This window comes from Trematomus bernacchii, unplaced genomic scaffold (genome assembly GCF_902827165.1).
Source record: "Trematomus bernacchii unplaced genomic scaffold, fTreBer1.1, whole genome shotgun sequence".
Lineage (NCBI taxonomy): Eukaryota > Metazoa > Chordata > Actinopteri > Perciformes > Nototheniidae > Trematomus > Trematomus bernacchii.
This window is the reverse complement of record NW_022987691.1, coordinates 412,977-426,124: the sequence shown is the minus strand read 5'-3', so window position 1 is coordinate 426,124 and position 13,148 is coordinate 412,977. Positions and strand designations below refer to the sequence as shown.

The 13,148-nt window shown below is 41.3% G+C and overlaps 1 protein-coding gene across 4 annotated transcripts in view; it reads left to right on the top strand.

The window, feature by feature from the left end:
• Positions 1-8,788: 8,788 nt before the first annotated feature.
• Positions 8,789-13,148, top strand: part of LOC117489107 (golgin subfamily A member 7-like) — a 28,900-nt gene continuing 24,540 nt past the window's right edge. For all 4 annotated transcript variants that reach the window (XR_004556580.1, XM_034138351.1, XM_034138349.1 and 1 more), the window contains exons 1-2: positions 8,789-8,862; positions 10,391-10,516. Coding sequence is in view for 3 of the 4 variants with exons in the window: in XM_034138351.1 (XP_033994242.1) it covers positions 8,854-8,862; positions 10,391-10,516 (135 nt within the window). In the remaining variant the exon portion in view is untranslated. The remainder of the gene's footprint in view (positions 8,863-10,390; positions 10,517-13,148) is intronic.

Below are 13,148 nucleotides of genomic sequence, written 5' to 3'. Positions count from 1 at the left end.
GCCTTTTCTAAACCAAACATGGAAAAGGTAGTGTCGGACATGGACTATCTTCTGTTGTGTGCTACATGCAAGAAAGAGAAACCCCCGAATATGTTCGTATAGACATTACATTAAAGGTGGGGTAGGTAAGTTTGAGAAACCAGCTCAAGTGCGCTAGAATTTGAAAATACACAGCCGGAAAAAATCTGCCACTTCCTTACAAAGCCCCTCCTCCAACACACACGATCGCGCACATGACCAATGAGGGCACGAGATAAGTTTGTGCACAGATGGAAGGCTGACAGGCAGGTAGGCCATCCAGTTATTTTAGCCGGGCCGGCTAAAATGATTGGTCGTGCTTTTTACAGTATTACGGCTTCCACAGATGACATTTTCGAATGGATTTTTTGTCAAAGCACTTAAAGGGGACCTATCATGCAAAATGCACTTTTGTACGTCTTTTATACATGCATATGTGTCCCCGGTGTTCCAGGGAACTCACCAAGTGTCAGAAAACACAACCCTCTCTATTTTCCTCCATACCCAAATCTCTAAAAAAGGGGCTGCAACGGATCTGATAAAAACTGATCCAGATTTGAACACTGTCCTGACGTCAGGACGGTGGCGCTACGGCTATTGGGCCAACTCCACCAATCAGGAGGAGACAGCCACGGCCATTGCCGTTCGAAAGCGCTGGAGACGCTGTAGTACATATGTCAGGCCTGTAGGTGGTGCTGTTCTCACTGAATCTGCCCTTGCTAAAACAGATCTAAAAAATGTCAAATTGAGCAAAATGAGGCATGGCTAAAATGATCTGTTTGGTATTTTGAAAAAAAAAAAGTATAAATATGCCTTATATAGGTATGGCCCTACACTATATTATTATAATATAGCATGATAGGTCCACTTTAAGATATTGATTGCTATCGGGATGTTAAGAGCATTCCATGGAATATAACAACAAGTGTATCTCGAGCCGGTTTCTCAAACTTACCTACCCTACCTTTATACCACTTACTGCACTTTTATCCAAATGCAACTAACCATGAAGATACAAACTCAGAACAGCAAGTGCATTAGCTTTCAGCTGGAGCGTTAGCATCACAAAGGTCAAACTATTAAAAGTACTTGTTAATGGCAAGCGAAAGTGGAATCAGAGGTCTTTCGGGTCTGCTATGGTAGATGTGTAGCCTTTCTGCTGCCCTGATATCAATGGAGAACTTGTTTCACCATTTTGGAGCAAGGATAGCAAAAAATACCCAGAAGAGTAAACAGTGAGAGAACATTCAGTACACACTGGAGCTCAGGACAGTAATGCTGGACTAAAACCAGAAAAGATGTGGGAGGTTTTGTATTTCCAGACTTATTTTTAGTGCCAAATAAAAGCTATTGCCTTTCCTCCAGTTTACTAAACATGCAAAGAAACTCCCACACTTCTGTAAATGAGAATCTGGAAGTCTTGTGACCTGCTGCAGAGAGCGCCAGGACATTTTAACTGAAAGTGGAAGAGACAGAGCAAACACGACATTTGTGCTGCTGATCAAACATTTAGAGAGGGAATTAAGCTTTTCATTAGGGATAGTGGAGTCTGCTTTCAACCAGCAACACATGATTGTTGGTCTCTTCTTTAAAGGACTCTGCCAAGCTTCTCATTTCTGACTTCTCTTAAGTTTCACTACATCTGCTTTAAGAGGATTCCTGCAGCATGTTTGTGTACTCTGTAAACTTCCAATGCAATATTTATATCGTTAGCATGTGATCAAAACAAGTACTCTCTTTCCACATGAATTTAAAGAGTTTGAAGTCGTATAAAGAGTCCTCTCCTGCTGATGTTCAGGTGTATATCAGTATGTAGTGTCTCTACTTTAAAGAGTCCTCTCCTGCTGATGTTCAGGTGTATATCAGTATGTAGTGTCTCTACTTTAAAGAGTCCTCTCCTGCTGATGTTCAGGTGTATATCAGTATGTAGTGTCTCTACTTTAAAGAGTCCTCTCCTGCTGATGTTCAGGTGTATATCAGTATGTAGTGTCTCTACTTTAAAGAGTCCTCTCCTGCTGATGTTCATGTGTATATCAGTATGTAGTGTCTCTACTTTAAAGAGTCCTCTCCTGCTGATGTTCAGGTGTATATCAGTATGTAGTGTCTCTACTTTAAAGAGTCCTCTCCTGCTGATGTTCAGGTGTATATCAGTATGTAGTGTCTCTACTTTAAAGAGTCCTCTCCTGCTGAAGTTCAGGTGTATATCAGTATGTAGTGTCTCTACTTTAAAGAGTCCTCTCCTGCTGATGTTCAGGTGTATATCAGTATGTAGTGTCTCTACTTTAAAGAGTCCTCTCCTGCTGATGTTCAGGTGTATATCAGTATGTAGTGTCTCTACTTTAAATCTGGTTTCCACCACTTTAAAACCAACAACACCATGCAGAGTTGAAATAAAACACCAAAAACGTTATTATTGAAACGTTTTTCGCCTCAGTTTTTGCCTCCTTTAAATGTCAAATATTTCTGCTTGTTAAAGTCGGACATTTGGGTACATAAGTCTCAAACACAACACCATAAAAGTGTCTGTGTTTAAAGCTGTGATTATTGCCTCTCAAGTTGCTGCATGAAATATGAGGTCATGTGACCCCCCGCCCGTCAAAACATGGCCCACTTTAAGGGGAACCCACTTCCTGTCTTGATGAATAGGCAGCTTATTCAAGTCTGCAACGTATTTTCACCACAACATAGGATTAGAATAACTTTGGACTCCAGAAACAAAGTGTATAATATTAATGTTAATTATATATACATTTTTTGTACTTCCTTTATGGCACTTTCTAACTCATCTTCATTCTGTATTTGTGGCTTTCTTTCTCAGTTTCATGCCAACATGTGCCAGATCATTTAAAATCGCTGTGGTTCCTGCAGGCGTCCAATAGAGGTCACTGAAGGGCACAGACACCTCTTTAACATGTAATGCAGTAAAATAAACAGAAACAGCTTCTCGGTCTGATGCTTCTTGTTCTTCTTGGCTGTCGCTGTGTGTTCACAGGAAGCAGCTCAGAGGCCGCAGAGTTCATTAAAGGGGACCTATCATGCAAAATGCACTTGTGTACGTCTTTTCTACATGAATATGTGTCCCCGGTGTTCCAGGGAACTCACCAAGTGTCAGAAAACACAACCCTCTCTATTTTCCTCCATACCCAAATCTCTAAAAAAGGGGCTGCAACGGATCTGATAAAAACTGATCCAGACTTGAACACTGTCCTGACGTCAGGACGGTGGCGCTACGGCTATTGGGCCAACTCCACCAATCAGGAGGAGACAGCCACGGCCATTGCCGCTCGAAAGCGCTGGAGACGCTGTAGTACATATGCCAGGCCTGTAGATGGTGCTGTTCTCACTGAATCTGCCCTTGCACAAACAGAGCTATAAATTGTCAAATTGAGCGAAATGAGGCATGGCTAAAATGCATGATCTGTTTGGTATTTTGAAAAAAAAAAAGTATAAATATGCCTTATATAGGTATGGTCCTACACTATATTATTATAATATAGCATGATAGGTCCACTTTAAAGGATAAAAACTGTTGGGAAAATAGTGAATGTCCTCTTCCAACATGAGAGTAACATGATAACAAAGGTATCCCAACTGTAGCTGTGAACATGACAGGATGTATGATTACCTAGAAGAGCATCAGGACTGTTTGAGGCATATGATAGCTATGTGATTAACATGATGATTCAGCCTCTATGGAGATAGACATATGACAAGCATGATCATTTCTGACGTGAAGCTAATCTGAAGTAAACATTGAATACTGCTTTCTATTCCTCCATCTTGTGACTGTGTAACTCCCTCTCTTGGATATCAGCATGTGAAGGACACTGTTCAGGAACTAGTTGATGCTCTGTATGTGATGACTACTTCCATTCTGGAGAGGATCACACATACATGGATCCTGAGATTGAAGCTCAAGCCGGTGACGAATGATATTTTTCGAACAAAAACATTTCAAATCGTAGATATAACTCTCTGTCAAGGACACGGACATGGCAACGCATCCTGTTCTCAGACCCTGCGTCTTCAGTCTGTTGGCTCTGAATCTCAGTTTGAGAAGAACCAGCCTGTGTCTGGATGAACTGAGTCAACCTCGGCCAAGGAAACAGGGAGTGGATCTCTTCAAAATGAGCATAGGGAAATATTATTTTTCCTTCAGGAATGTTCAGGGGGGTCTTCATCCAACGGTTTCTGTAATAAAGGAAGGAGTGCAGAATACAAATCGATTCTTAGAATGTGTTTATTCGTACATAAATTAGAGTACAATTCCATTACAACATTTAGAGAAATAAGTAACCTTTCTTTCGCAAAATGAAATTTACTCAAGACCCCTGACATCAGCACTTCTGCCTTTAGCTTAGCGGTGGTGACGTGAAGTCATGTGACCGTGCTGTAGTTCCTTTATAGCCCAACATTAGCCGCCTTTAGCTTAGCGGTGGTGACGTGAAGTCATGTGACCGTGCTGTAGTTCCTTTATAGCCCATCATTAGCCACCTTTAGCTTAGCGGTGGTGACGTGAAGTCATGTGACCGTGCTGTAGTTCCTTTATAGCCCAACATTAGCCACCTTTAGCTTAGCGGTGGTGAACGTGAAGTCATGTGACCGTGCTGTAGTTCCTTTATAGCCCAACATTAGCCTCCTTTAGCTTAGCGGTGGTGAACGTGAAGTCATGTGACCGTGCTGTAGTTCCTTTATAGCCCATCATTAGCCACCTTTAGCTTAGCGGTGGTGATGTGAAGTCATGTGACCGTGCTGTAGTTCCTTTATAGCCCAACATTAGCCGCCTTTAGCTTAGCGGTGGTGAACGTGAAGTCATGTGACCGTGCTGTAGTTCCTTTATAGCCCAACATTAGCCACCTTTAGCTTAGCGGTGGTGATGTGAAGTCATGTGACCGTGCTGTAGTTCCTTTATAGCCCAACATTAGCCGCCTTTAGCTTAGCGGTGGTGACGTGAAGTCATGTGACCGTGCTGTAGTTCCTTTATAGCCCATCATTAGCCACCTTTAGCTTAGCGGTGGTGACGTGAAGTCATGTGACCGTGCTGTAGTTCCTTTATAGCCCAACATTAGCCGCCTTTAGCTTAGCGGTGGTGACGTGAAGTCATGTGACCGTGCTGTAGTTCCTTTATAGCCCAACATTAGCCGCCTTTAGCTTAGCGGTGGTGACGTGAAGTCATGTGACCGTGCTGTAGTTCCTTTATAGCCCATCATTAGCCACCTTTAGCTTAGCGGTGGTGACGTGAAGTCATGTGACCGTGCTGTAGTTCCTTTATAGCCCAACATTAGCCACCTTTAGCTTAGCGGTGGTGAACGTGAAGTCATGTGACCGTGCTGTAGTTCCTTTATAGCCCAACATTAGCCTCCTTTAGCTTAGCGGTGGTGAACGTGAAGTCATGTGACCGTGCTGTAGTTCCTTTATAGCCCATCATTAGCCACCTTTAGCTTAGCGGTGGTGATGTGAAGTCATGTGACCGTGCTGTAGTTCCTTTATAGCCCAACATTAGCCGCCTTTAGCTTAGCGGTGGTGAACGTGAAGTCATGTGACCGTGCTGTAGTTCCTTTATAGCCCAACATTAGCCACCTTTAGCTTAGCGGTGGTGATGTGAAGTCATGTGACCGTGCTGTAGTTCCTTTATAGCCCAACATTAGCCGCCTTTAGCTTAGCGGTGGTGAACGTGAAGTCATGTGACCGTGCTGTAGTTCCTTTATAGCCCAACATTAGCCACCTTTAGCTTAGCGGTGGTGACGTGAAGTCATGTGACCGTGCTGTAGTTCCTTCATAGAACAACGTTAGCTTTTTACTTCAGAAATCATAAAGTGGTGTTAATATGTGGAGATTATTCTGATGAACTAAACGTGTAAGAATCATAAACATTTGTTTGACACAGAGATTATTTTCTGCAATAATCCAGAATCACATGGAGACATCCCATTGGACCAGGGAGATGCTGCCTTCAGGGTCCAACACAGAAATAAATCATCCCTTCACCATCATATTGATATGACTATAGCTTCTTAGAGCAACAGTATAACAAAGTGCTCAGAGATTTTCACAGCGCTGAGCGTGAGTAATGCTCTCAGCCAGCATCCCAAGGCTTTCAGGGAGTCATTAGTGAATGTGTTTAAATGCAGAAATCCAAATATCACTGGGTTTCCTTGAGTCCTGGCTTTAAATCCTCTCTCCTCTGAAGGCTGCTGTGGGAGAGACCACTAATGAGCACCATTCGTTTACAACATGCTGCTTTACAGCCCCGGACAATAGTTTAACTAAAGGGCTCTCTAATGGAAACACTAAACGTCCCCCTGAGATCACCATCAGTCTGCTGTCATTACAGAGGTAACTCACTAAATGCCACTCTGACAGGGTCATTATGGGTGGAGGAAGTACTCAGAACCTCTACTGAAGTTAGATAACTTAAAACACACTCTAAAAATACTGTGTTACGAGAAGAAGTCCCACATTAACAGTTTTTTCCCCTGTAGTTCGTTCTATAGGTTTTTGTGCATGTAAATGGTCTGCAAAGGATAACATCCCTGTTTCTATAGTGATATACTGAATTTAAGCAGGGAGAGGACTCTTTAAAGTAGAGACACTACATACTGATATACACTGAACATCAGCAGGAGAGGACTCTTTAAAGTAGAGACACTACATACTGATATACACTGAACATCAGCAGGAGAGGACTCTTTAAAGTAGAGACACTACATACTGATATACACCTGAACATGTGTAGAATATGTCCTCTTAAAGACTGTGTATGTTTTATCTTGGCCCCTTTTCTCAAGCGTCAGAGGGATTATCTTCATTATGTCTCATGATCGTATTGCACTTTTAACCTGTTTGTGAATAAGTGAATTGACATATTTTCTAACTATTTGCACTGTTTTAAGAGCGCTTTAAAGGCTGGCTGACTGTCTTTAAAAACCTCTCATGGAGCTATTAAAGAAACATCATATTTTGTTGTGTGTTCTGTCTTTTCTCAAACTGTTTGTTTCCAGGCCGGGAGTGTTTTTTAAAGATGGATATTTTACTGGAATTGGCAAAAAAAAAAAAAAAATCCTCTTGCACAACCAAGACCAGAAACCTCTCCTGAGAATCAGACATCATTCTGTGGTGGAAACAGAAACAAAAACTGATGTTTTCGCATGCATTTAAAATTAAAATACAACATCTGAGTCTGATAGAGAGGTCGGGTCTTATTAAGAAAGACAGTTGCATGTCATACTGCGAATACTTTGGACCACCACTGCTGTTTTATTTAGTTCCACTTCAACTTAAGTGCACAACAATATTGTTCATAGATCCTCCTTAATGTTTGCTCTCAGAATAAAGAAATAGACAAACTCCAACTGAATCTGTCATCATCTAACAGGTAAATATCTTCATCGAAAATAACAAAAAAGACCATGAAACCCTTACGGCCCGTCCACACGGCAGCGTCACGTGCTTCAACGGAGACGTTTCCCATTCACTTTTCAAGCGTCGACGGAAGCGCCAGCCAATCAAATCATATGCCAGTACAAGCTCTAGCCAATCAAACCGCGTGCTTGTGTGTCCGGGGCGGGAGATTAATGTGATTGGTTGTTGGTCGCACGCCCGACACGCCCACCGGCAAGCTTCAACGCGACGCTGCCGTGTGGACGTACCGTTAATGTTTGCTCTCAGAATAAAGAAATAGACAAACTCCAACTGAATCTGTCATCATCTAACAGGTAAATATCTTCATCTAAGATAACAAAAAAGTCCATGAAACCCTTACATAGAAAGATAACTTTACTATCAGAGTTTTTTCTTAAGTTATGCTCTTTTAGTGTTTAAAAAAAACATATATTATAGATAGATAGATAGATATAATGGGAGGGATGAAACCCTCTCACATGCAGAGCACACAGCACACAGCGACATTTGGGCTCTGCATTTAACCATCCTAGAACCAGGAGTCTAGCACTAGGAGCAGTGGGCAGCTATTGCACAGCGTCCAGGGAGCAATGGGAGTAAGGGGGGAAGGGGGATGTCCGGTGCCTTGCTCAAGGGCACCACAGCAGGGCAGGAGGTGAACTGGGACCTCTCCACGTAGCAGTCCACACTCCATATGTAGGTCTGGTCGGGGACTTGAACCGGCGACCCTACGGCTCACAGACCAAGCCCCTACTGACTGAGACCCTGCCGGCTTTTTATATGGATTTATATTATTTTGTTGCTTTTTATGATTCTGGAGCATTATGCTTAATGTGTTTTGGGACATTCAAAGAGTAAAACAACCTTTCTTCTGTTATGATATTCATAATGAATACCAACAATGATTAGAAAATCTATTTTAAACTTCATGACTCTGTGGGGGCATATCAAATATAAATATTAAAATAAAAATCATTTAAAAAACATAACAATAAAAAAAAAGAAATACAAATAATACTAATAAAGAATATAATGATAATAAAAACATACTATACCATGATAATGATAATACAAATATTTAAAAAATACTGTAAGTAAATAAAATACATTAAAACATTTTTTAAATAAAATAAAAATCATGATATTAATATTAATTAAATAATAATAATTTGTATTTTTACTTTCTTATTGTTCCCGTGTATATTCCATGTGCTATCTGTGTTCATCTCTTATTCTGTTGCTGCTATGACAGCTGAGTTCCCCTACGGGCATCAATAAAGTTCCATCTTATCTTTAATGAATTTGTTATTGTTTGGTTATCTCTACAACCGGAACCTTGGTTATCAAACAAAGGTTCCCCTCCGGAGTGCTTATTTCGCAGCACATGCTAAAAGAGGCTAGCGGAAAACAAACACAACATCAATCGTGTTCATCATGGCAGAGGTAAGATAACGATCATTAATATTATATATTTTAGTTACAACATATGTGTGGGAACTGTTTCTTCCTAACGTGATGTTTCATGAGTGTTTCTGAGTGGTATTACTGGATGAAAAGAGACGGAAAGTGGACTAGTTTGATCAAGCTAACAGGCTAAAGTAGGCCTGTTTATACAAATATGCTGGAAACTAGTTATATATTTTTTATTAAATAGCGACATTGTGTTGTTTCATAAGCTAGGGGTGTAAAGTACCTAGGTACAGTTACTCAAGTACTTAAAATACTATTACTCCACTACAATTCAGAGGTACATGGTGTACTTGTACTCCACTACATGTATTTAATACCTTTAGTTACTTCACAGATGTGGATGAATGATGTGAAATATAATCAAGTGTTAAATCAGACTTTAGTTCCACCTGGAGTAAATCCACAAGCTACCCTGCAGTATACAAAGTCATTCAAACTAGCTGCACCTTTACCAGCTTTGAGAACACTTTCATGATCAATCATTATAAAACATATCATATATATTATTCTGAAATGGACCAATCTGCACAATGACTACTTTTACTGTCGCTACTTTCACTATATTTTGATGATAATACTTTTATACTTTCACTTGAGGAACATTTTGAATGCAGGGCTTCTACTGTAACAGAGTATTCCTACGCTCTGGTTCTTCTATAATGCTTTAATAGACAGATCAAGTCTGCAATTTGACGTCACAGTGGCTCTATTTGTGACAGATATTAAGACACGATACATGGACAACAAACATTTAACATCACAACACGATCACTGAGAGAAACCTGCTAAAATACCCTTTAGTGTGCGTTAGACCTGGGGTTTAAATCTGTATTCACTGTGAGGATTGACTGGTGAAGGAGAGCTTCAGTCTGACTTTATGACATCGTGTGACCCTGTGTCTCCGATTGGATGGACACAGTTCATATTCACTGTTCAGTACGTGGTTTGGGTCAGAGATGGGGGTGTTGGTGGGGGGGCTGTGGCTCAGTGGACTACTGTGTTGATCTTTGGATCAGGGGAGCACTGGTTCAATCCCCACTGCTCTCAGCATGTCACTGTGTCCCCAAAGACACTTCACCCCAAATTTCTCCCCCCATAAACATTGCACACAGGTCAGTGAAAAATGTCAGTTTTTACAACACCAGGGTTTTATCCAAACTGGGTAACAGGAGCGCTGCGCCCTCAAACCAAAATGCAGATTTCCCCCCGCAAAATGTTAAAGTGATGCCAGAAAAACAATATTTCTGTTTCTCAAAAACGGTATAATTACTCCAAAAATATGAGTATGGGGCAATATGTAAGTCGCTTTGGATAAAACCGTCTAACGAGTGACATTGGACATTGTTGGACAGCCTCACTAGGTTATTATGGTATGCTGACTCATAAAGTGTCTCAAAGGGTTTGACTTAACTACTTTTGCTTTAAAAGGCTTATGATTGTGCGTAGTGTGTTATATCAGCATGTGATGGTTTCTAAATGCTGAGTCCTGGTGTGTCCTCAGACTCACAGCCTGCAGGACATGAGGCAGCAGGCGGCCGTCGCTGCCAAAGTCTTCCTCCAGAGAGATTACTCCAACGGCACCGTGTGCCAGTTCCAGAGCAAGTTCCCCTCCGAGCTGGAGACCCGGGTAGGAAACACTTCACTGTCACTCTGAGAGATCTGTTAAACCACAGTGAGGCATTTGCATACAGTATACGGGTATCAAAGTCAACTTTACTGTCAAGAATTCCACGTGTTATAATATTCGCAGTCCCACAGTGTGACATAAAACAAGATACAAAAAGGGCCTAGATAAAAGGGGTATAAAAATGAAGTAATGAGTAGTAATAAGTTCGTATAAGTACTAGGTAATAAATATATTTACAACAAAAAACACAATCAACAGAAGTGTGTGTGTGTGTGTGTGTGTGTGTGTGTGTGTGTGTGTGTGTGTGTGTGTGTGTGGTGTGTGTGTGTGTGTGTGTGTGTGTGTGTGTGTGTGTGTGTGTGTGTGTGTGTGTGTGTGTGTGTGTGTGTGTGTGTGTGTGTGTGTGTGTGTGTGTGTGTGTGTGTGTGTGTGTGTGTGTGTGTGTGTGTGTGTGTGTGTGTGTGTGTGTGTGTGTGTGTGTGTGTGTGTGTGTGTGTGTGTGTGTGTGTGTGTGTGTGTGTGTGTGTGTGTGTGTGTGTGTGTGTGTGTGTGTGTGTGTGTGTGTGTGTGGTGGTGACTCTGAACTTCAAGAAACTGGAGCACGGTTCAGCAAAAGACCTTTCCTCTGTTTCCATCACACCTGCAGAACAGGTGCAGAACATTAGTCATGGTCTCCAGGCAGTGAATACATGCAGCTTGTGCTGATTTCTCCGAATTTCTTTGCCTTTTCACAACCATGCAATTCACGGTTAACATCCGCGAACGAATTACAGGAGGACGTTTGGGTCTAACTGGGTCTTCATTTGCGTAAATTGTTTAAAAACACGTTAATGTTTCCAGATGACTCTCGTGCGAGTTGAAAACCCTAGATAGAATGTACTATAATAGTTAGCTATGCAAGTTATTCATTATACAAGCATGAAAAGTAGTTCCAGCTTTTTTAATTAAAAAGTAGATGCAATGAAGTACAGTGTGAGTACAATATTAAATAAATGAATTAAGGTTATTTAAAGAGACACAGATTGAAGTCAGGTTTAAAAAGTAAAAGAGAAAATATGAAGCTCTCTTATTGGCCTGTAAAACATTCAGTCCACCATCAAAGTTCCTTGATGTTAAGGCCCGGACACACCAAGCCGATTTCGGCCGTCCATAGATGTCTGGCCGTCGATGAGCGTCCTGTCGCCCTACTCAGATTGGTGTGTCCCGCACCGTTGTGTCTTTTCGGCCGTAAAATAAATCACTCTGATTGGCTGTTCAGCTTAGCGAATCAGTGGTTGAGAAGCGAAACGGAAGTGAGGTACCTAAACAAACGATTAGGCACACACAAACGGCTATTATTTTTTTCCTTATCATCTCACCTGGACGCAAGAATTATACGATTATAAGTTAAACAGTCTGTGATGGACGAGAGTGAAAATGGAACGCACACTATTTGTTGTTTTGTATATATCACGCAGTCTGTCTTTCGGTTGCCTCTTTTGAATGACGAATACACACTACCGCCGCCTGCTGGTAAGGAGAGTTATTGCCACTCACGCATGCGCAGTGCGTACGTGCTACTTGGCCGTCGGCTGTAGTCTTTGCGGTGTGTTCCAGTGCGACACATGGCCAAGACGCAGGAGACGTGAGGCGACACAACAGTCGGGTCCGTCGGGACGTGTTCTTCGGTGTCAGCTTGGTGTGTCAGGGCCTTTAAACTATAACCCTAACCTTTTATTTATCTCAGAGGATGTTTGCATAACCTAAAGTTTAAAAAGCCTCATGTGTCTTACGGCGAACATTTTCCCCTGTTTGATTTGCAGAGGTCTGTCACTTCACATTCCTGCAGATAACTATCTTAGGCTGTGGGCCTGTATTATTTTTGGTAGCTTCTTACTGTTTGAATGCTTTTGGAGAATCTCACCAAGGAACTGGAAAAGCGCTCCGTGTTTTAAATGTATTTGGCAGCTAGATTGCCAAACCATGTAAGAGAGTTACAGGGGTTTCTATAAATATATAGTATGAGTTCTGTGTCTCTGATCTTGTTTATAAGATTTATAAATTATCTGGAGAACATTTCGCCCGTATACAAGATGTCTCCTGACGTAAACAACAACGTGACGTCGGAGCTCTGTAAAAACAAAGCTGTCTCTGCCGGCTGACGCTCTGTTTGATACTCAGATTTCTGGAGGAACTATACAGTTTGAGGAACAGAAATATTGTTTTCTGGCATCACTTTAACATTTAGTTATATAAATTGGGAACTGACATTGTTCACTGACCTGTGTGTAATGTGTATTTAATCAGTTCAGTTCAATTACATTTTAATATTTACAATTTTCCTGTATTTACCTTGAGCGTTAAAGGGAAGTACTAACTTGCCGAAACGCTTTGAAACATGTTTTTTATTCCAAAGGTTCAAGTTTTATTTTCAGACAAACTGTTACCCACCATTCGTTGCAATCTACACATATTTCCCCCTTGGATCAATAGAGAGGCGAAGTCCCTCCCTTTCCGGGGGACCTCCATAGGACCTTATTTTGGAAAAAGTATGTATTGATGTCAATGGAGAGAGAAAGATTATCTTCCGATCCCGTTTGAATTGTGCCATGAATTACACATATGATGTTTGTCAATTTAAAAGATAATTTTG